At 40.1% G+C, this 25003-nt stretch overlaps 1 protein-coding gene across 1 annotated transcript; it reads left to right on the top strand.

The window, feature by feature from the left end:
- Nucleotides 1-1271: 1271 nt before the first annotated feature.
- Nucleotides 1272-23215, top strand: DSE (dermatan sulfate epimerase). The gene is made up of 5 exons (XM_009881111.1): nucleotides 1272-1681; nucleotides 13163-13416; nucleotides 17151-17390; nucleotides 18878-19085; nucleotides 21142-23215. Exons 1-5 carry the CDS (start codon nucleotides 1272-1274, stop codon nucleotides 22901-22903), a joined length of 2874 nt encoding a protein of 957 aa, XP_009879413.1. The 3' UTR covers nucleotides 22904-23215.
- The last annotated feature ends 1788 nt before the right edge of the window (nucleotides 23216-25003 follow it).

The raw sequence follows: 25003 nt of genomic DNA, 5'->3' as shown, positions 1-25003 counted from the left end.
ATAAGGATGTGGGTCTCTAAATAAGGGTGTAGCAGCCTAAGTTTCTGTTAGAAAATTTTGGTACCTATAGGTAGGGAGCTGTGGGGAGAAATAAAAGGTGGCTTTGTACTTCAGCTTCTTACGAGTTTTATGACTGAATCCTATGAAACAGGTTTTCCATGGAAAAAAAAGGTTTCATATTTGTTTTTAGGTTTTCTTTCCTTCTGTCTATTTCTCCTTGTAATAATTGAAAACTACTGTTCATTATTTACATAAAACTGTCTCTCTTGGGTCTGCTTTCTGTAACCTTTCCCCTCGGAAGAATTCTAGGAATTTGCTGGCTTTCCTCAGGGGGATCCTGGTGATGTTTTATCTGAGACTTAAGGCTGGATAGTTGATAATTTTTACAAAGTAACTTACTATTTTAAATACTTGCATTTAGCCGCTGCATAGATTTGCCATTGGAGCGCATTTTGAGAAGTCTTGTATGTAGGAAAATATGCAAATATGCGCTTTAATTTAACCTTCACCCTTCTTGGTAGCTGGCAGTAAATCTCCACATGCAAAATGGAGAGCTCCTTAGAAAAATAATAATAATAATGCAAAAACCGTAAGTGCCCCAAAGGCAAGGCATTTCAGCTGTTTTTCTAAGGCTCTGCCGCTTTCTCTTTGTCTCTCCTCTCTCTCTCTCTCTTTTTTTTGAAAACGAGGACGTGTCAGAACCGGAGGCCTCGAGCGCTGTATAAAATGACCCCGGTGCAAACCTCCAGCATTCCTCATCCTTCCCTCTCCAGCTGCTAACATCAGCCAAGGCAGCACGCAGGCTTGGCTGCCGCCAGCACAAGCTCCCTGGCTCTCCCCCTTTCCCGCTCCCCTCCCGCCCTCCTCTGCTTGCCAGTACAGTCAGCACTGCTTTGTATTAGGCACCGTTGCAATTATTTGAAATCCCGAGTACCGGAGCTGTCAGTGTGTTCCTTCCCCTCGTATCAGCTACTAGAGGGAAAGATGCGGGAGGGTGGAGCTTTCTTCAAAGTGTGCAGGTTTTTCTTTAGGATGAATTGATCTGTAGGTGTTTTGTGTGAAGTATTCATACAGAAATGATTTGAAAGCCACCTGGACAATACATGGTTGGGTTTTTTTTAAGTATAGGTGGAGTTGTATTTCCCAGAGAGCAATCCTGAATTATAGCGTCTCACAGATTCTTTTTCTAACTCTCTCTTTCATGTCCATCTGCCGTAGGATATTTCAAAGATGGTTTGGCTGCCACTGAGACTTGGAGATCTGATGCCACAATGAGGACTCACACACGGGGAGCCCCAAGTGTGTTTTTCATACACGCGGTTTGCTTCGCCTTTGCCTACGGCGCCAGAGAGGACGCGATGGTTCCTTTTGTCAACGCCAACTATGACAGCTACCCCATGCTCTACTTCTCCAAAGGGGACGTGGAGGCTCTGCGTCTCCAGGCCGCCACCACGCACCGGCACATTGCGGCTCGTCTGATTGAGGCGGTGCAAACGATGCTGTCGAATCCCCTGGAGTACCTTCCTCCCTGGGACCCGAAGGAGTTCAGCGCTCGGTGGAATGAAATTTACGGCAACAACCTCGGGGCCCTGGCGATGTTCTGTGTGCTCTACCCTGAAAACATGGAGGCCATCAGCATGGCCAAGGATTACATGGAGAGGATGGCGGCTCAGCCTAGTTGGTAGATTTTTGTCTTTTTTTTTAAAGTTGTTCTTACGGTATAAACTGCTTGCAGTAGGAGGAGTGAGTGGATGAGTGAATTGCTTAAATTATTTCCGTTGTTCTTCTGTTCACTTTAACAGTGACTAACTTGCTGAATGCATTTACCCTCATCTGGACCAGCAGTGACACACAGTTTTTCACCTTCACTGGACTTACCCTGTTGCAAATTAATGCTGAAAGAAGCAGCATGATCCTTTGTGTACCATCCTAATTGCTGTAAAGTTAAAAAAAAAAAAAAAGAAAATCCAAACCCACTCCCAATCAGAAGGCAGGGCTTCACATCTGATTTGTGGCAAGAAGTGCTAAAAGTATTAATTTTTAATCTCTTTTTTCCCCCATACTCGTACATATCTTTTGGTTAATTCTTCTGTAGGAAGTATTCAGGAAAGGGGGACCTTTGAAAAAGGTATAATTAGGTGTAGGTAAAAATGAGACTCTTGAGTTTCTGCAGTCTGTTCTAACATCTGAGCTTCAGTTCAGACTTGCAGCTCTACTTGGCTGTACAGTTCTTGGGCCTCTCGTTAAGACATACTAGGACATGACAGAGATAGCTGCCCATCTGATTACTTTACTGGAACTGCCTGAGTAACTGGCATTTGCATGACCACCTCCTGGACTAACTTCACCTGGGGGTAAGTTGTCATCCACAAGTTACTCCGTCCTCGCTGTGCCACGCTTTCTATGGGGACAGAAGTTACTGTTCTCACTGTACAATTGTCTAGCAATTGGGGACCTCAAGGTCTTTCACCTCATCTTCCTTTTTCATACCCACCAGCAATTTATCTCCCTTTTTTCTCTCAGGCAGACACATTTCCCCTACCCCCCTGCAGCAGTTGCCACTTGGTGCACCTTGCCAACTGTGGTCCAGGGTTGCTGCCACTGTGAGGAGGTCAGAGGATGGAAACAGGGACTTTGCCAGGACGGTGGCTTCTGCCCAGGGCAGCAAGCTGGAGCTGCAATGGGGCACCGCTCCCCTCTGTCGCAGCTGCTGTCCTACAGCTCTGTAGTGGCAGCAGCTCAGCAGAAGTCTGAGTCAGGTTTCAAGTCAGCACAGGAAGAAACATTAGCTGTTCAAGCAGTATGCATTGCTCAAACTATTATCCCTTAGCTTCTTTGGATTAAGACCAACTAGTAGTGTCCTACAAACAGCATCCATCTGTGGACCGTGATTGGAACTACACTGGATTTGAGCTAGCGTAACTTGGGATCCATTTTCTCCTGATAGGCAAAATTTAAAAGTCATTACAGTGCTGGAGCTCCCCTACACCAAGTATTAAAGTGGTGAATGCCACAGAAATACAGCTTCAACACCTTCCGCCCTCGTTTCGTTTTTTGCACTCTCTTAACTTGTCATGGGTAGTGTAAACACATAGTTACATGACCATCTGTTCTAATGGAATAAGAAAGAGGAGCAAATAATATTTTGAGTAGTGGGACTTATTTGTGTCTGTCTTTCTCAGTTTTGTGTGTCTCACTCACTGTCTCAATAACCGCATTTCAGTTCCTTGTGTCCTGTCGTTACTGCCCTGGATTAATTGTGGTTCCTCTGTCCCTTGCCATAATGCCGTCCTTTGTCCCAGCTGACCAGATACCAATCAGAACTGAGTAGATATCCTATTTCCACTTGGCTTTGTTGAGATTTACCTCCCCCAAACTACTGTGTTTTTTTTTTCAAGCACGTATCTTGTGTTACCTCAGTGAAAGAGAAGCCATACTTTTCCCGTCTTTCCTTTCTGACGCAGACATGTCATTCAGCAATCAATCAAGGTTTAATCAAGGTTCTCTGCTTTGCAGAAGAAGCAGGTACAAAGCGCTTAGTAGGGGAAGTACAGAAGGAGGCAATCAGAAACACAGGCGGTCGGGCTGGGGGAAGCTGTCCGTTGTGTAACCTCCAACTGGCCGGCTTTTCAAATGCTGTGACAGGGGCAGGGACCTGATCTCCGTTTTTGTTTTTCCCCTGAGAACATAAGGCCGAATGCTGTCAGTATGGAGTTCACGCTATAGCTCCATCAGTGATGGCAGCAGTACAGATCCCTCTCCTTTGTCCAACGGCAGTTTTCGGGGAAACTGCAGGAATGTCACATCTCTGAGGCATGTACTGCTCTGTCTGGCTTTGCTTAAATAGGTCAGCAGGTTCAGAAGCTGAAGAAGTGGACAGACAGATTATGTAAACCTGGTTTTCCTAAGAAACTCAACTGAAGAGTACCAGAAAACATGTTACTGCACACACTTCTCCACTTAGGATAGGACTAGGAGAACAAACATGGCAAATAGGAGAGTTGTGGCCTGAGTGCTACCAGGAGGCATTTGAATGTTATGGCACCTAAAGCACTGCGTATGACTGTACCTGAACTGTTCTGGCAATGTCACAACAATGGAATTTTAAAAAAAGAAGTTGTCTAGTCTATTTAGGCATGTTTAATTTTCCTCAGACCTTGGGGAAAATATAATTCTGGGTGATATACTGGAAATGTTATCCTTATTAAATAATTTGAGGGCACGTGTGTTCTTATCAGGAGGGTAGTAACAAGGGGTGGTTTTGGTGTTGCCCAAGTTTGGAGCCTTGGATGTTAACAGACTCATCTGCGAAAACTCCTTATGTCATCAGTAAAGAGGGCTTGTCCAGAGAGGTGTCAGTATGATAAGTAAATTACACAAAATCACAGAATCGGAGGAATGTTTCTCTCCCTGGACTTTCTCTATAATATAGATGCCTAGACTGCCATGTAAATTGCCTGAAAAATGTCTTTTTATTACTGACAGATTCATCAACGTGTGTTGGAAAGTTAAATCTCATAGTCATATAGATTCTTTGTTGGCAGCTTGATTTTTTCAACAGTATAACCTGGATTTCTTGTGACTTCTGCTTGCATGGCATTGACTCTAAAATAGCTCTAGAATTAAAAAAAAAAAATCCAGTTGGGTGAATTTCCTCTAATTTTTGTGGCAATATTAAATAAAATGTAAACCATACCAGAAGACAAAAGTGTATTTTGGTAGTGTGAGAAGTAGTTGGATAAAGTAAATATAGTTTAAAATGTCACTGGTTATTTGTCCCTTGATGCCAGGAGATTAAGGAGTCTGACATTTTCAATTTTATCTTTACATTAGCGAGAATCCTCAATAGTCCAACTATGGTTTAATATCTGAGGATATAATTATGAGAAAGCCTACTGGTAATTGATACATGCATGGAGGGGGCATGTAATTAAGCACTTTTGTTTTTTCTTATCTATCACAATAGTCGTTTTAGATCACGTAATAAAAGTACACCCTTAATTGAGTTCCCATTCATGTGGGCTAACAGAGCTTGAGCCTTTTGTCATAACAACCGATGTTGATAGGCATGCGGCTCATAACAGAGCATCCGTAATTGCTACATCCTGGAGTAGGTTTACATTTTAAAATAAACAAAGGGGCAATGGCTAATAGCTAACTATAACAATCGCCCAAAATCATATGGGAACGGACAATGTTTTGGAGACTAGCAAGACCAGGGAAACATAGTGCATTAATATTTCAGTAAAAAAATAGATGAACTTTAATGGTTTTTCCTGTAGGAATTAAAAGCTGGTGTTAAATAACTTGCTTGGTTTTCCTGGGATTTGGTATCTAGATGCTGTCTAGAATCTTAGGAAAAGTTTGTCCATATATTTAAGCTGATTTATATCTTATTTTATAGAGAACAGAGGATATAGATGCATTTTCTGACATTTTATCTCTGACTCGCCCCTGGAGCACTCCCCACCAGAAGTGCGTTTTTGGCTGAGGGAATCTGTACTCGTGATTCTTTCCATATGCTGCCTCGGCCCATTCCCGCACCGAGCGGAGTGATGTAATCAGAGTCACACATCGTGCAGAAATAAGAGTCCAGTCAGATTCTGTGTTTTAGACAAAGCAGGGAAAAACTCTCTTCTTTACTAAGCCTGCCTTACAAACAAATGCCTTAGAAGTTCAGAAATTCTGCACCCTTCTTATAGCAGGAGAGACATCCCTATCTGCAATTGCCAGACAAGAGATTTCTGTACTTTTTTTTTTTCTTTGGCACATAGTTGACACACCATTTTTAAAGACAAGTATGTTACCAATGTGCAGTAAGGTGTGGGATTTGACAGTAAGCCTGGCTCTGTGGGTTTCATAGGAGAGATAATTACTGTCAAGCACGTGCAAACATTCCGAGGAAATAGCAGCAAGTAAGGAGAAGCTAACGGGAGGCTTTGGTGTAACAAATCTGTGAGCTTTCTGCTATTTCTTACTAACCAGCAATCCTCTAACCTTCTGTTAGTCCCTGTTTATTAAAAGTATTGGAGCATGCTATAGGACCATTGCTGTTAGTATCCAAACAGTGCTCGGCGTTGAACAATACGGGTTACAAAGTAAAAATACAGAAATATAAATAATTAAATGTGTAGATAAATGTATAACTAAAATAAATTCACATGTGCTGAGTTGAAATAAAGCAAATCTCTGTGCTGACACCACAAATTTAGAACATGTGTTTGAATCCCAATATTCAACCAGCAATCACATTCAAAGAAAACTTAGGAGAGTTTTATAGGACTGCAGCATAGAAGTTAGTATAAAAGAAGCTTGAGGGATGCTGAGATAGTCTCCTACAGGGAGGAAGAAAAAGAAAAGGAAGGGTAGGAGGATAAATTTGGTATCTGGAATATATATTATGTTAGTAAGTGAAATATCAAACCCTCATGCTGTTTTTATCTTTTTCATATGTAGCATTTAAAAATAGAAATTGTGCATGACTGTGAAATTAAATCGCTAGCTGGATTTTGAAGCGTTTCTTTTATACCTTCTTTTTTAGTTGGTAGGATGTCTAGGAGATAAATTGGTGCTGGAGTTCTGTGGTAGCTACAGGGAGCTCACTTTGTGGCATGCCTGGTATAAAAATTTGCTACAACAAGAGCTAGAGGTAATCTGTTGAAATAACATAACTAAATTTCTGTGTCTGCTTAATATGGCATTGAGAACTACTAAACCAGACTCAGTTCTTGTTTATTAATGTGTCAACACAGAAGGATCATGATGGATACTAAGAGTGAGCCCAGTGTGAAAAGGACTCTTGTGATCAAAGCCAAAAATGAGAGAAGAGGATCTGAAAGAAGCTTTAGAAGGGGCAGAATGATGATTATAAACCTATGGGGAAACAGAAAGAGGATAGAAAGTAGATTAAGGTTTCCAAAGGAGTAAAGTTTTAGTTGTCTCCTCAACACCTAAGCAGTGCAACCCTACTTTTATAAGTAAGCTCTTAGAACTTCTGAAAAATGTTGTCTGTATTTTGCCTTTTTTCCCCATACTAATATGAATGTAGCCTTTTACATTTAACCACTCCTTTGCCTGTGTTCCTGTCAACTGAGCTGCAATGAACGTGAGCGTGTCTGGCCCCTGCTGAAACATGATGGCTAAAGAGATACGGGCAAACTTGTCATGTTTTACCTTAGACACCGGAAACATAAATCATCAACATTTCAAGGACTTTTTTTATTCTTAACATTTTTGTTGTTGCAAATGACCGAGCACTTAGGTTGTGCAGATAATGGGGTTTTTGTTTTGGCAGCCAACCAGAAAAATGTAGAAAGGGTGAAAGCTGAGAGGTTGTTTTGGATGAAACAGATTTTTTCAAGGATTTTTCATTTTTCTTTCCAAAACAAAAATTGGAAGATATTATTCCGTTAGTGAAGAAAATATCTTGTTTGAGCACAAGAAAATATTTTGTTTTGGAGGCTTTGGAAGAAAAATACTGAAAATTGAGTCTAGCTGATAAGATAAACGTTGGTGGTCTCATTCCCCTTGGTAGGCGTGCTCCCTCTTGGTATGTATACTCCCTCTGGCCACGGAAGAATATTTCTCTCCTTTGCCTGAGGGAAGGTTTAAAGCTGTGTCTTCTTCCCCCAGCAGTGGGTCAGAACAAATAGCAAAGGTCTGTGGAGTGCCAGGGCATTGCCATTGCCATTGCCATTGCGATTAGCACTGGGAAGACCGTACAATTACGCGATTAATTTCAGGATCAAGAGGTCAGTTGGCCCCATTACCTGCCACATTTGCATCCACACTTGACATTTAACGTGCACTGAACTCAACCATGCTGTCAGCTAACTGCCATGTCTAAGATAAGACTGCATCAAAATACACTAGAGGGCTGGCCTTGAACTGATTTTCACCTGTAAGCCTTTAGAAAAAAGCCCTGACTCATTTCCTTCATGTCCACCCAGTGAGAGTGAGAGGCTCAGTGCTGAGGAGGGAGTACGGACTGCTTCCTCCAGTCATTAGCTTCATCTGCCCTCAACCTCCAAGAGTGGTTCTGCAGTAAGTAATTTGTCATGGGAAAGTCTGGAGCGTTAAACTCCAGGATGTGGATTACTTGTGTAATATATGTGTCAGGACATGCTTAATGCTTCATTTTGCATGCAGTGATGCTATGTTACTTATTGACATAGAGGCCGGAAATCAAATCTCACACTGCCTGGAAGGGTATTCTATTTCTTAAGCCTCGAGAGAGTGTTATTTTCCTATTTACTTGGGTTTGGTTTTAAGAAGTGGATACAAAGTGAAGGAAAGGCAATTCTAAGCATTCCACAGACCTTGGTCAGGGAACTCACTTAAGCAGGAGAGTTTGATTTAAATCCTGCCTTGAACTGGGCAGACAGTGTTTTTTCCCTCTTGGCTTATATTTCTTAGAGAAATGCTAATACTTCTGGTTTCAGTAAGAAATTAGTTATTAGTAGAGAGAAATGAGGGGAGGATACAGAAAATCATTTCTGCTGAGAGAAGAGACGTTAGTAGCATTAGGAATGTTGTCAAGACACGGAGAGGTTGTGGTAATCTTACCACAGTTTTTCTTGGTTTTGTTGTTGATATTGATTTTTACTTCCCATCCAAAATTTTATGCAATTGCTATACTTTTTTAGAGCACAGAACCGCATTTAGTGATGGTGGTATGTATACTCTTAGCCTTGGACAATGCTGTGCATGCGTGATGGTTCTTGACATCATAAATTGATGACTGAGGAACTGAGTCTTAACCCCCTCTTCAGATTCATTGTTCCTTGTAGAAGGTGGCAAATCTAAAGCAGATAACCACATTGCGCCACGCTAAAATTCTCAACACATAGGAAAACCATAGTACTTATCCATAATACCAACCTTATCCATGATCTCTTATTTTCTCCAGTTTGTTCCTGGAGGATTTATATCAAACTCTAAATGTTTAAAATAAAGTAATAAAAATATTTTATATGACACAGATGAAGAGAACTTAAAAGAACACCCCAGACATGTAATTGTGCTGTGCCATTCACAGTATTTGTCCAGACAGCAGTTCTTTGTGCGGAACAATGCATATGGCTTTGGATGTTTATGGAGTTTGATCATTAGGCAGCAAACCCATTCAGCACTTTTTGCTCTGTTATAAACCTTCTCAAGTTTCCAGATAGGCACCACTTTCAAGCACAGGTATACGTATATAAGCGTGAAAAAAAAATATTTTTTTGTACTGTCTGTAAGGATGCATTTATGGTTTAGCTGCTATAGAATCACAGAATCATAGAAAGGTTTAGGTTGGAAAGGACCTTGAAGATCATCGAATTCCAAGCCCCCTGCCATAGACAGGGACACCTCCCACTAGACCAGGTTGCCCAAGGCCACGTCCAGCCTGGCCTTGAACACCTCCAGGGATGGGGCCTCAGCAACCTCTCTGGGCAACCTGTTCCAGTGCCTCCCCACCCTTAAAGTGAAAAACTTCTTCCTAATGTTTAATCTAAACCTGCCGTCTTCCAGTTTAAAGCCATTCCCCCTTGTCCTATCACTACATGCCCTAGTAAAAAGTCCTTCCCCAGCTCTCCTGTAGGCCCCCTTTAGGTACTGGAAGGCCGCAATAAGATCTCCCCAGAGCCTTCTCTTCTCCAGGCTGAACAGCCCCACCTCTCTCAGCCTCTCCTCATAGGAGAGGTGCTGCAGCCCTCGGATCATCCTCGTGGCTCTCCTCTGGAGGAACTCCAGCAGGTCCATGTCCTTCTTATGTTGGGGACTCCAGAGCTGGATGTTTTAGAATTTTTGGAACAGTTGCCTTTGCTAAAAGTACTTATGTTTGCAACTAAGTAGTTGCTCTATATTAAAGAATCCATTATAGATATTTCTATTTACTTTGGATTATTTTTTTGTAACATCTGATACCTTTAAAAGACCGAAGAGGCTAATGCAACATTCAGGTAAATGTTGCTTGCTGTCTTCAGACACAGTTAGTTTCTAAGCTGAGGTTCATACTATCTAATGTTAAGTTTTACTCCTAAGTGGCTTAGAAAATAGCTGTTTTCCATTGCAAAGCATTGGCATGGTTTTGCCTATCTTTATTTCTATAAATACATACAACTTTTCTTTAATATTTCAGAGCAGAGTAGTTAATAGATAGCCCTGAAAACTCTTTTTTCACATATTTTCAGGGCAGGCCTATGGTACCGTGCTTTCCCACGGTTTTTCAGGCAAGCTGTTTACCAAATCTGACACTGGAGATCCATTTGAAAAATGAGAGCGTAATTTAGATACAAAAACCATTTAATGCTTGCTACTTGACCATTCTTCTTGTGAATCATGTTCCACATTGTTTGGTGTACATTGCTTGGTTCCATCGAAATTCTGTTAATGGAGATGCACTGATTTATATCAGCTTCAGAGTTATTACTTCAAGAGATCTTCATTTTAAGAACAGATGTTGACTCTGGTTTTGTATGTTTAGAAATGAGGGTCTTTAAATCATCATCTTTAATTCTCTCTACTACTTGTGTGTATCTCCTCTGATAAATTCTGTACAATACTTACTATACAGAATTGCAATTTGAGGGAAGTTATGACAAAATTACTTTGTCTAACCTGAGGTAACTATGTCAGTATGTAGGCTTAAGATGCCTAACATAAAGTTTTTTACACAGAAGGTTTGGGGTTTTTTTTGATGAAGAAATCAACAACCTACAGTCATAACTGGACGATTTAGCACTTCCTGTGTAGAAGAGTGCTTTCGATGTTATCACAAGTGGTGCCACAGAGACTAATATGTGCTCTTATACTATAGAATTTGATGCAGTATTGCATTCGAAAGCAAACATAAAGTTAGTATACATCTTAACAATGAAAGTTACGACAGATCAGTTCCACTGACAAATCCCATTTAAGATGAAGTCAGGTAAAGATCATTAAATAGACTTAAGCAAATTCAAATTAGCACTAAGTATGGTGTTACGCACCGTATATGGTGTATAACTGAACTTATGGTGTTACACTGAACTTTGAATGTTTTAAATTAACTCTAATTCTTTCATTGTTCTTTTCTTCCCCCCTAATGTATAGCTTAGCCTCAATAACTTTGTAATTGTTCCAGGCAGAGACCTTTAAAGTGGTATTTCCTGTACTGATCCAGTTAACTCACATTTTCATATTTTATGCCTCAGTGACACAGTATAAATAAATCTGGAGAGTCAGAAGAGTTGCTTGCCCAGTTCTGCTACGTTTTCTTCCATTGTATCTGGAAATACAGAAAGAATGAATGTCTAGGAAAAGCATGCAAATGTTTTGGCTTACAGGTCTAATTTTTTGCACAACAATCAAGTGAAACCGCAAGTAAGAAATTTTACTATACCTGGCTGGAAGTCTTCACTAATAAGTTTAGTTTGAACCAGGATAAAAACAACAGAAAAATGTTCCCAACATTGACCACAGAGAACAGCATGTGGATGTAGAGAAGATGAACAGTAAATTTCTAGAACTCTTTTTCCTGATGGTTTGACAGTTATATGTTATTACACTTATAGTCTTAATTTTGTTCACAAACATTTTCTGTCAGTGCCTGTCTGTTAACCAAGAAGCAAAATTATGCAAACGAAATAGTCTAGTCCAATAAAATCCCTGGTTCCAAAAAAAAAAAAAGTCAAATCCTGCTGCTCAATGCTGATTTAAAAATGCTCAATGCTCATTTGAAAAAGGAAAAAATGAATGTATAACTTCACTCAGCAGAAGATGGGATTGAAGCTGAGGGAAAGTGAACACTTAAAACTGTTGCAAATTCAGCTAATCAAAAAGCCTTTATATAGGCTTCCCTTCCTTACACAGAGGTATGAATGTGCCAAGTTCGTTTCAGTTCTTCTAATGATGTTAGTTATACTGAAATAAAAATTAAAGGTTATTTTTCTCACTTGTACATGTTGTGTTTTACCATAGTTGCATAGTGGTCATAATTTCTATGTGATTCATTCATGAATTTTGAATGCACATAAATGCTCCTATAGCAGAATGAGGATTTTTTAAAAATCTTGCTCTTTTGGTATTTTTTCTCCTCTGTTTGTTATACCACTCTTTACACAAATTAAGATGAAATCATTTTTATAGAGTCATAAAATAGTTGAAGCTGGATGGTGCACGTCTTCAGGAGCCCAACACAATTTCCACTGATTGTAGTATGACAGTCCCTCATCTCAACAATTTAAAATTAATTCTGTAATAAAAAATATATTGCAAAGAAAGTGAAAGAAGAGAACAGCCATAAAAGCAATTGATGATTTTTCAGTTTATCAAAGATTTTTTTTCACGATGTATTCCTTCACATTTTCTTTTCTGTAGGACCGTGGCCTGAAAGTACTGTCAGTACTGCAAAGTAATACACCATGTGTGCTTGATTTGAGAAAAATTTTTGTTCTACACTACCTCTACCTCCATTATGAATTTTCTTGATACAAATTTGCTATTTTGCTAAATTCAATATAATCACTGGATACAAGCAGGTAGTTCTTAGAAAATAATTTTAAGTAGTGGTATCATTTTACCTCTACTTTATGTTAAACACTGTTTTTTTAAATGCTATTAGGTACGTTAATTTGAACTGTAGTCATGAAAGTAAATGTCATCATTTCTACTTCTATCCTTGAATACATTTGTGAAATGAAGAAAAAGCATAATTATTTTATTATACTTGCTTCAACTTCCCTCCCATAGCCACGATTCAGGAATTTATCAGCATTTGGTTCCTTTGGAAAAGAAAAAGGTTGTTACAGATTTTTGTAGGAATATAAACTATGGGATATTACTTTCTAACAAAAATGATGTGGATCTTTCTTCAGATAAATAGATTTCATTTCTGTACAATCAATATTCTGCATATCTGTTTCTCCTAGCAAAACCCCGAATATTGCAGGCATTGTTTTAATGTTTAACAACCTAATCTTTCGAATAAAATTAATGAGCTTTGACGGTTAACTTTGTCCATACTTAGGAAAGAAAAAAAATGGTCTCAGAGACTTGGTAAGTAGCTTACTACCATTTTAAAATTCAACATGAATTGCCTGACTTCAGAGACATTAAGTCATACACACCTCACAGTACGTTAATGGAGAAAACTTAAGTAGATGAAACTCAATTAATTGGTATCTTTCTTTATTGACAGGCTAGTGAAGGATGCCCCATGGGATGAGGTCCCTCTTGCTCACTCCTTAGTTGGTTTTGCCACTGCATATGACTTCTTGTACAGCTATCTTAGCAAGACTCAACAGGAGAGATTTCTTGAGGTAATTGCCAATGCCTCGGGATATATGTACGAAACATCATACAGACGTGGATGGGGCTTCCAGTACCTCCACAACCACCAGCCTACCAACTGTGTGGCCCTCCTGGCTGGAAGCCTGGTTCTGATGAATCAAGGTATGTGCTAAACCATTGGAATGTTTTTCTGAAGTGTATCAACTCAATCAGCCATTTATGCAGCAAAGTTCAGGAACTGATAGAAATGCTTCTGGGAGTACAGCGTTATTGGGTTTGCTCTTTTGCTGCTTAGAAAAATTTAATTTACTGAATAGAACAAAGGTCTGTGGGCAGATGTATAAGGTGTAACATATGTGCGTATATACCTGTGTATATAAATTCAGTTATTTAAGTGATTCTGAAATTCTTACTTCACTGTTTGTAAGAATTAGAAATTGCCTTGTGTCCAGTCCAGAATTACAGACAGGGTCTTTCAGGATAGGTTATCAGTAAAGAGCGATGCACTTGGTCTCCTTACACAATGCATTGAGAAGGTCAGCAGTCAGAAACACCCCACGCACTGAGCTGGTATCTAGACAACAGGATAACTTGGAACTTCATCCAAGACTGCTGTCCTGTATCCTTGAGAGAGCTGCAAAGGGGTAACTTTATCCACTCAAAGCCACAGCTCAGGACCTTTCTTTCCAGCATCCTTTTCTATGGAGATGAGCAGGGCTTTACCTTTTTACCTCTAAACTATGCCCTTCCACCCCACAACCTTCATCCAAGAGGTGTCTGTGCCAGGTGTCATCTCCTCTGCTTTGGGGACATAAACCCGTCCTTCCCAGTTCCCAGGTGAATAACCTCACCAGTTGCTTTTGGCTGCTCTGCCTGGGGGCTATCCCTCTCCTCCCGTTCAAGTGATACACAGTGTAAATCAGAATGCAAGCCACAGAATCAGCAGGAGAGAGCAGATAAGAAATCCTGACATAAAACCCCAGTGGTACTTTGGCTGAGAGGTAGAAGTCATAGAGCCAGCTCCTGCTTTTATAAGAATGCGTCAGTATTTTTTCAAGTGATTATTTAATATGTACTAGAGGTATTTGGAAAAACATGATGCCCAACAGAACTACTTATTTGCTGCAAGTCAAGGAAAATCTGGTTTCTGGATGCTGATGGCATTGCCAGGCTGTACAGCCTCCCCAGGGAAAGGCACATCTGCACATCGTTGGAGCTTTCAGATGCCCAAAGAAGTGTGACAAAAAACTGTGGCACCTACTGTGTTTGAGGGGTCATCTTTCTGTTAAGTGTTTGTCAAAACAAGTGCATTCACTGATGTGCATAATGCTGAAAAGCAGCAAGAGTATGTGTGGAAGTTATTCCCTTTCCTCCTATCTTGCCTTCCATAAATTGAAATCTCAGATCATGTTTATTCAGTGGGTTTTGCTAAATTACTCGTAATTCCATTCTTCCCCAAGCCTCCGTTGTTGCAGAAAGCTGATAGTTTTCGAGATGACTTTGCTTTTCATTAGAATATAGACCATAAGTATGCTTTGTGCCAAACTATGTTAACATCGCAAATAAAATTCAGCAATATTTCTTTCACCAGAGGTTGGTGGATTGGTTTGTTTTTGTTAAAGAAAAAAAACCAAATTCAGCAACACTTAAGCAGTTTGAAAATTTGTGCTGATATTTCAAATGAAAATAGGTCAAAACATCCAGACTATATTTCTAAATGAAAATTCTGTCCTTTTCAATATAGAGCAACTTAATTTAAATTTCAATTTTTTCTGTTTTTCTGTTACTCTAAAATTTTAAAAAAGAAAGTTTCTTAAAAATTCTCATTCCAAGATGAAAGGCTTTTTCCGAAGGAGAAAAAAGAAGGGAAGGGAAAAAAGGAGTAAACATGCTATTCTCCCTGTATCAGATGCATAGAAATTGCAAATAGTGTATCCCAGTGTAGACCTTTCTTCCACAAGGTTTAAATTTCAACTAATAATTTTAAGCACTGTTCCGCTATTGAAGCATGCAGAGACTAAATAGCCAGCTTAAAAACATGTAAACGTTGTCATAGCACTCAAAAATGAAACTAATTGAAATTAATTCTAGACACACACTTGAGTAAGGCCTAATTTGATAAAGATACTGCTAATTGTAGGTGAGATTTGTTCTGTTTTGTTGTGTAGCCTGACAGAGTGTTGAGTCACTTATTTTTTTATTCTAATGTATTATTATTCTTTTAATATACTACAAGTATAGGTTTATAGCATAGATATAAACTAAGTAACCAGAACATATATGCATTACAATGGTAAATACCCTGTGCTGAACCATGGAAAATAGCATTCTTGCTAGTGCAGTAGGCAAAAGCTAGATAGTGCGGCTGTTGATATCACAAGGGAAAACAAGGGGTTTGGGATTTTATGTGGACAGACCACTGTGCTGCCAACTCCATCAGAGTAATGAAGTAGTGTCGAGATAGCTGTGAGTAAAGTATGCAGAAGTAAGTAGCACCACCGGCCCCTGTTGCTCAGGCCTTCCCCGTCGTATTTATCTCTTCAGCCAGCGGATAAGAATACCATTTTAGATTCAGGCTGTCTGTTTAACTTTTTAGATACTGTAATTTTTTTCCCCTCTGTTAACTGAGCAGGATTTGGCAGCCTCGACTAGTAGGAAGTCTGAATTGCTCATCACTCGGTTGAGCGTAAATGCCATCATTGTGGCAATAACACTAAACAGTCTCAGCAGCGGCGCTCAAACGTCGCTCACGCTCGCTTAGCCTGGCACGTGCGCTTCATGCAGCAGGCACCGCTTCACCACGTGACGGGGTGTGATTTATGCCAGCTGAGCTCTGCTATACAGTGGCAATAAGTCTGGTTAAACCTGCGTCCAGACACTTTGAGTGGGGTGGACACCAAGTTGTCACATAGAAGCGCAAGGCACTTGGTCTCTGTGTAGTCCTGCCTCTCTCGCCAGTGGATCCGAAAGAGAATATGAGAAGGCACATCGCCTTTCCTCTGCTGGGCTCCACATGCTGCCTTCTGCAATGCATAAATGCAGTGCTGAGGCTCTTCGTGCTTGTGCTTGTTCCATCGTGAAGGCAGACAAACCCCGAGAAGGTCTTCTCGCAACCTCTTCCCAGCTCCTGGTTTGTATGGAGCAGACCAAATAATAATTTCTCTAAAAGTGTTTTTTTAGAAGAAATATAACTGGCTTTAGGGCTTGTGTATATGGAGGCTGAAACTTAACCTAGTCGGAAGATTAATTTTATTCTGTACTTGAGGAATCTGCATTTAGAATTAATCACGCAAAACTTTTCCAAAATAACTTTTGTTTGGATAACCCTTTAGGTTGTACAATAAAATGAAAATGTAAGTAGAAAGGAGCATGTCTTAAAATAGAGCGTGTGTTAGTAGAATATCAGTTAACTGCAGCTCAAATGTGAACTTCTTTGCAGTTTTAAACTGAGGGTCTCCTTACCACGCTGGTGATCATGCCAGTGAAAAATGACTGATTAGAATATTTGCATTATTGGAACCCTCTAGTGGGGACTGTAAGTTTGTTTTCATATGGCTTTAATTTGAAATAAAGTAGTCTTGGCGTGGCTCTTCTCTTTTTGCATGTCCTGAATGCGTTAAGGAAATTTTCCCGTTAAGATGGAAAGCATAATCCCACATTATTAGCAAAAGACGTTTGATGGATTTTCCCTGCTCATGTGACCTTGCTTTCCTATGTTTAAACATGGTGGTTTATTTTTCTCCCAAGAGCTACAGCAACGCTGCAGCACTAGGTCGCATTTTGGAGCTCTGGATCGCAGGTTCCTTGCTGTAAAGGATCCCAGTGTGGGAGTAGAGATGACATAATCTGTGATCTCTGGTGTTATAATTAGATTTGCCAACATCATTTTCTTTCAGGCTACCTTCAGGAAGCTTACTTGTGGACCAAGCAAGTGTTGGCAATCATGGAGAAGTCCGTGGTCCTGCTGCAGGAGGTCACAGATGGGTCCCTCTATGAAGGGGTGGCTTACGGCAGCTACACGACCAGGTCGCTGTTTCAGTACATGTTTCTAGTCCAAAGGCACTTTGATATCAATCACTTCAGCCACCCCTGGCTCAAGCAGCACTTTGCATTTATGTACAGGACTGTCCTGCCAGGTAGGTCATTTCATTTGGGTGAACGAAGATGAATATTCTAATTCTTGAAGCAGCAGTAAATTTCATACTTGAAATAGACCATTTTTAAATAACATTGTACTTGGATTTTTTTATAAATCATTTTTCCCTTGGATTTTACCTTCATCATCCATCAAAACAATGACATCCTTGTTTATCACTGCTTATTAAAGATCATTGTTTATTAAACTCTAGCTTTTAAAACCAGTCAAAAAATAGGAACGGCATTGGGGAGAAAAAGCAATGGTTCAGATTCTGATTTCTGGTTTTCAGGGTTTGAAATAGACCTGTTTCTGGGGTTTTCCGTTTGAAAAATAATATTCTTTGAGTTTCTTATTGATTTTTTCCTTTGCCAAATATCATCACACTAAAATACCAGGTGAAAGGAACAGAAAATTATGAAGCCAGAGTAAAAGTATCAACAAAGTATAGGGATGTTACATATGATCACCAGTTTTCCACAAAACATTGAAATATATTTTTATGCCATTTTTATTAAAATGTTTTTCATATGGAAAATGTAATTGACTCAAATGATAGGTTTCTCTGTGCAGAGTTACACGAACCATTTTCTTTTTTCAATGTGAGAATTAAACAGAAATATCTGATGTCACGAATGGGTCAATTTTACAGACTTTTTAATATTACTGTTCTTTTGCTGGATCTCTCCAGTCTCTCACAGTGTGTTTTAGCATCGCTGATTTGAATTCCTAGTTGTGAACTGAAAAATGGACATGTACAAATACAAAACCAGTTATAAGTTAACAAATATTGCTGACCCCTTTGAGCTTTCAGAAGAGATTTAGTTTCAGGCAGCCTTGCAATTTGTCGATGATGGTTTTCTGTTGCTTATTTGCAGGACAATTCATTAGGAAGGATATTGCTCAAACTCCTGGTTGAAAATACAGTGATAACTTTACTGGCTATAAGAACCCCAGATGTAGCTGTGTATGAGCGCAGCTTTGGCAGGCCAGAATAGGCATGTGAGGAATTGCACGGACTCCATGTGAGACCTCAGGCATCTACTGGGGAGAGGTTCCTAAGAGCAAAGTGAACTCGTGCTAACTGTTTCAGGGTGAAGCTGATTTATTTTTTTTTTTTTCCTTGGGGGAACCTCTGTTTTCTTGCTTTAGAGAGTTTGGATTTACATAGGAAAAGTGAAAGCTGTAAAGAGAAAATTACCTTTGCCAGATTTGAGTGAGGAGAGGAAATGGATGGGACATTGCTTCTTACATTTTTTGTAGCTTATAGCTGAAGAAGAAAGGTGAGCATTCAAGTTAGCTACAGCAGAAGGAAACAGCTCCTGTGTAACCTGTTTATGGCTCATTTACGAGTAGGTCTATAAACATCTGAAAAGGCTGTTTCTGTTTGTGTCTGTTTGTACTGCTTGGCTTCACCGTCATGCTCTACAAACGCATCTTTGTACGTTTATTTGTTCTTTCTTACATTCCTTTTCACTTTTTCCCAAGGGTTTCAGAGAACTGTGGCCATCGCGGATTCCAACTATAACTGGTTCTACGGGCCGGAGAGCCAGCTGGTGTTTCTTGACAAATTTGTCATGCGCAACGGCAGCGGGAACTGGTTGGCAGAGCAGATCAGAAGGAACCGAGTGGTGGAGGGCCCGGGGACACCATCCAAAGGGCAGAGGTGGTGCACCCTCCACACTGAATTTCTCTGGTATGAAAGGGAATGAGTGGGCTCAAAAGGAACCTGACAGCTGTTTGCTATTAGTGATAATTCGTTATCTTTAGATCTGTACCGTAGAAGCAGAGATCAAGCTGGCTGTGTGCAACCCAGAGAGTTATTAGACTCGGAAGAACTTCTTTACTCGGCATAGATGCACAATGTGTGTCGCTTCAGGGAACACCACGGTCTTGTCCTACATCTGCTTTTATGTTTTCCTTACGTTGTCTATTGCTTTTATAGAATACAAGCAGTTCCAAAAGGACTCAAAATTTGCCTCCATCTATTCTTCAGTTTATTTGGTTGATTCTAATGGTTTTAAATCTCATTGTGTTCTTTAATAATTAATTAGGTGTATATTTAAAACATAGTTTTCTTTTAAAAGCTGTAAGTAATAATATAAGCTTTCTTTTAAAAGCTAAAGTAATGTAAGCAGTAAGGCTACTCTTAGTTGGTTTTGCACACTAATTTGCAAGTAATGCTTAGAAAAAATATCATGATAAATTACTAGATCCATATTTTCCATGTAATTTACAGCTCTGCTAACTTGTATGTCATCTTCTAAAGGTAAGAAATGAGAAGACCCAGGAGGCTTTAGATATACATATAAATTCCCTCAGTTTGTGGAGACAAGTAGTACATCTTCGAGGAGTCAGTGTAGCTCTATTTCTCTCCCTTATAAGAAAAATCTTATTGAATATATATTGTTTTGCATTTATGATATGCACAGTAGAATGCCTGTTTATTAGGCTCCAAGCACCCTTCATCTTGTTATTTACAAAATACAGAATCTCTCCTCTACAACCCTGTTCCATCATTCTTTTCTCCTGCATCTCCATGGAAATCTTGGGAATTTATACTTCGAAAATTCTTCTTGATTTCAAAGGGAAAGAAATTTTTAAGAGCATCTGAATAAAAAAAAAAAAAAAAAAAAAGAGAAATTATCTGACTATTCCAACAATTGCCTTTTCCCTGTGCTGTAGTGTTGCTCTTGTGATGAGCCTGTCCACTTGCATCAGAGTCTCAGGGAAGAGGTCTGCTTTTAGAGGAATCTCCATCAAGGACCACTAGTCCTAGAGCATCCTCCCAGCGCTGGCTGGAATTACCCGAAGCCATACACAGGACATGAGCTGCGATTGTCTAGGGCCTGACAGAGGCTCCTGTAGACAATAAATCTGACGAGGAACTGTCTAACAGAAATATTACTGGGCTTAATGATGATTTTGTTTATTTTGGTTGCTCAAAAACAGTGCCAGAAGTTTAGGTTCTGTTTTCCGTGTTTGTTTAGGGGTTTTTTTTGTGTTTTTTTTTTTTTTTTTAATTCCTGTAGAACAAAGAGAACAAAAATTATAAGCATTGTAACTTTTTTCTGGAATTAAGACCTCTTTTTAAACCAAATGTCTTATATATTATAATTTATACAAAAAAGCCATGCAAATTTTTCTTCAGCCTAGTTGGAGAAGGAAACTAACCTACACTAAGTGATATAAATCGTAAAAAATTATCCTTTAAAATGCCTTTGCATTAATTTTTAGTTTATTGCTAATTCTCTTTGGAGACCACAGACTTCTGTAGTCCTCAGTTTGGGGAAACAGATATTCTGCTTCTCTTGGTTAAGTCATGAATAAATAGATGCAAATGTTGACGTCTAGTGCAAAATAGACAGTGTCTGCAGCCTGGTCCTAATGTGCCTTTTTTAAAGATTTGTATTGCAGTCAGTAGCTTTATGATGTTATACAAAACCTGGCTAGTTTGAGATTAGTGGTAAGTCTTGTTTTTTGATCGCAGAAGGATTGTTGGCTTTAAACGTGGAGCAGATGCTTGCAGTTATTATTCTGTAAAAAGCACACAATAAATTTGTATAGGGATCAGTAAGGAAAATATCGTTACAACCATATGGTTAGTTCACTCAGGAAGCATATGTGTGGGCTTTATACTGTTAGTTTGCTCCTTGATGTAAATATTGAATTGGTTTTAGAGTTTTGTACAGGTGCTGATAATGGAGTCAGTCAAGTGATTTTTAAACCCGTTTTCCTCATCTTTTTGGCAGGTATGATGCAAGTTTGCGCTCCGTACCTCCACCAGACTACGGGGTTCCTAAGCTGCATTATTTTGAGGACTGGGGAGTGGTAACCTATGGAAGTGCTTTGCCGGCTGAAATTAACAGGCCTTTCCTTTCCTTCAAGTCAGGAAAGCTGGGAGGACGTGCAATATATGATATTGTTCATAAGAACAAGTACAAAGAGTGGATCAAGGGGTGGAGGAACTTTAATGCTGGCCACGAACACCCGGACCAGAACTCCTTTACTTTTGCTCCCAATGGCGTACCTTTCATAACAGAAGCTCTGTATGGGCCAAAATATACTTTTTTTAATAATGTGTTGATGTTTTCCCCTGCCGTGTCCAAGAGCTGCTTCTCCCCATGGGAAGGGCAGATTACAGAAGACTGTTCCTCAAAGTGGCTTAAATATAAACATGATTTGGCTGGTGACTGTCAGGGACGAGTGGTTGCCGCCATGGAGAGAAGTGGGGTGGTTTTTATCAGGGGAGAAGGAGTGGGTGCATACAGTCCTAAACTGAAGCTGAGAAAATTGCAAAGAAACCTCATACTTCTCCATCCCCAGCTTCTCTTGCTAGTGGACCAAATCCATCTAGAAGATGACAGCCCCCTGGAGGCAGCAACCAGTTTCTTCCACAATGTGGATGTGCCTTTTGAAGAAACAGTTGTTGATGATGTCCATGGGGCCTTTATTAGGCACCGTGATGGGATATATAAGATGTACTGGATGGATGACACTGGCCACAGTGAGAAAGCTACCATCACCTCAAGGATGTATCCCCGGGGCTACCCGTACAATGGAACAAACTACGTGAATGTAACGACCCTCTTGCGTCACCCCATCACGAGGGCCATTTACCTGTTCATCGGGCCCTCCGTCGACGTGCAGAGCTTCACTGTCCGTGGAGATTCTCCACAGCTGGATGTCTTCATTACCACCGGTGAGCACGCCTACGCGGTGTACCTGTGGCCCGTTGAGGATGGGTCCCGCTCTGCCTTTGCACAGGTTATTGCAGACCGCCAGAAAATTGTCTTTGACCGAGCCTCTGCTGTTAGAAGCCCCACGGTGCCAGAAGTGAAGGACTATGTAGGGATCGTGGAGAGGAACCTGCAGCATTTTAAGCCCGTTTTCCAGCAGCTTGAGAAGCAGATCTTGTCTCGTGTACGCAACACGGCTAGCTTTAGGAAGACTGCTGAGCGCCTGCTGAGGTTTTCAGATAAGAGACAGACAGAGGAGGCCATTGACAGGATATTTGCAATCTCACAGAGGCAGCAGCAGCAGCACGGCAGAGCAAAGAAAAACAGAAAGGTAGCCAAAGGCTACAAATTTGTTGATGCTGTTCCTGACATTTTTGCACAAATTGAGGTAAATGAAAGAAAAGTGCGACAAAAGGCACAGACTCAAGCACAAAAAGAGTTGCCTGTAGATGAAGACGAGGAAATGAAAGATCTTCTGGATTTTGCAGATATCACTTATGTGAAGCACAAAACTGGGGTGTCAATCAAAGGCCGATTGGGGCTGGCACAGATGGTGACGACTGCTCGAAGTAGTGCCCCATCAATATCAGCTTCTTATACTCGCCTCTTTCTAATTCTCAACATTGCTATTTTTTTTGTCATGTTAGCAATGCAGCTCACGTATTTTCAGAGGGCCAAGAGACTGCATGGCCAAAGATGTCTGTATACAATACTTTTAGTAGACAGCTGTATATTATTGTGGCTGTATTCTTCCTGTTCTCAGTCACAATGTTAGCAGAAGACCTCTACTAGTTGACCAGTTTATGGTCATATACGTCTATGCAAAAGCATTAACCCTAATAGGGCCAAAGTTTATCTTTTTTTCTGAAACATTCCAAAAACAGCTGGGGAAAGATTGGTTTCAGACCAGAAGGAGTAGAAGAATAGGGCAAGCAATGAATATCTCAGAAAACGAGGTACTTAATAAGTACTTCTCCTTTGTGTTTTGAGTTGGGCCTCACATCTGAGGGAATGTTATGCTTTGTTCATCAGAGTTCAGTGATGTAAAGTTGTAATTAATTTTTTGGTGAGAAGAGCCCTCTTAAAAGATTTGTTTCTAAGGGCTTTCTTTTTTATATAGAATGGGGTTTGCATTTAGTGAGTTTCCATTTCAGGCTGCTATGGATGTCTCTGGACATTCTCTTAAGAAAAGGACATTCAAACATAAATATGCAAGGCAGATCTTCGCGGTAGACTTCATCTCTCTCTGCCAAACCAAAGAACGCTTCAAGATGGGATAGTCCTGTATAATTATCGCAGACCCTTACACCATGTCATCTCTTCCATGCTTTACAATCTGGCATGGTGGGAAATGGCAATCATGTCGATACTTGCCACGTAGGGGGCACAACGCCTAGTAGGCAGTGGCAGAAGGCAAATACGGGACTAATTCAAAGTAACACAAATCTCAGGAAAAAAAACCTTTATCTTTCAGTCAAGTGTAGACTGCAGAAGGATGAATGCTGTAGGGCCTGTTTTCAGTTTTACAAGGCAGGGTTTCACAAAAGTTTTCTATAGTTTGAAACATGTCTTGGTAGCGAAATAATGTCCTAGATCACTGCCCTTCCATATGCATTTGTAAAAATACAAACAAAAAACCAAAGCGATCCTGTGGTAACCTCAGCAATTGCCAGTATGGAAAAGCAGGTAGTAAGGAAGTATTTAATGTCTTTTTTCTGTTCATATGGCTAGAAACAGAGGACAGTTAAAATTGTGTGAACAGCCTGTTCTCTATAAAGCACCAGCAAGGGTTCTGCAAGCTCTTGGTGGCCCCAGGTCAATTATTTGGGGATTAGTGGTAAATGGAATCATGTGGTTTATGACAAAAATAAGTTTGACGTCTCCACATATATCCCCTTCTGTTCATTAAACTGATTTCAAAAAATCATAGCTATTTGAGAGAATGGAAGCTCTATGAAATTGGGGCATATCTGTATGTCTTAACAGAAAAACAATTCTTCCAGTACATTTGCTAAATAAAAACATTATAATTGTCTCTGTGGAAAAGTTGTTTTTCTTTCATTTCATTTCATTTTTCCCAATAATTACAGTAATGATGTTCATCACCCCTTGGTCAAACTACAAACCTTCCTTACACATGTTTCTTCTTCCTTACACCTGTTTAGATATCTGTTATCTACATTGCTGCTCTTAAGCCTTCTGCGAGTCGGTGTGTTGAAATGTGATGAGCTTTCCTTGTCTAAACATGTTCAATGAACAGAACATTTTCACTAGGTTCCAGCTACTGAGCCAGTACTGAGCACTGTATACACATACATAAGCCCTACTGCAGTCTCCAATGCCTGGATTTATCCAGTGAAATCTGGTACAGTTAGTCTGAGCAAAGATTTAGGACTCCACTTAATTTCTGATCCCTGCATAGTCAGTGGAGGAGGAGAGCCTTCAGATAGCTACTTGGTCCACCTAAGAACTTGAAACACCCTCAAGACATACCTTTCCCTTTTCCCTAATGGCAAAAGGCATGTTGGGTGGTTAATCACCCATTTCAAATCACCCACTTAATTGCTTAAGGTGAAGGGAGATGAGCCTGGGAATGTCGCCCAGTATAGCTCCATGTTTGTAATGGTGCCTGCTGAAAGCATGACTAGATTGTGACAGGCTGCGTGTCACTGAACATCTTATTTCTGCCTTTGCACTGTGATGACATGAAGACATGCAAAAATAGCTGTTGGGTTATGTTCAGTTTCAAAGACACAGTTGGTTAGTTTGTCAATATTAGATGATAATTTTATTGGCCGTGCAGCACTGAAAAATCAAGATGGAGGTACTCTTGCAGTTTAGTTGTACGGCCTGGCACATCCCTCCACTGGGAGCT

Source organism: Charadrius vociferus, unplaced genomic scaffold (assembly GCF_000708025.1).
Source record: "Charadrius vociferus isolate BGI_N301 unplaced genomic scaffold, ASM70802v2 scaffold820, whole genome shotgun sequence".
Lineage (NCBI taxonomy): Eukaryota > Metazoa > Chordata > Aves > Charadriiformes > Charadriidae > Charadrius > Charadrius vociferus.
This window is presented reverse-complemented; position numbering and strand designations above follow the sequence as displayed.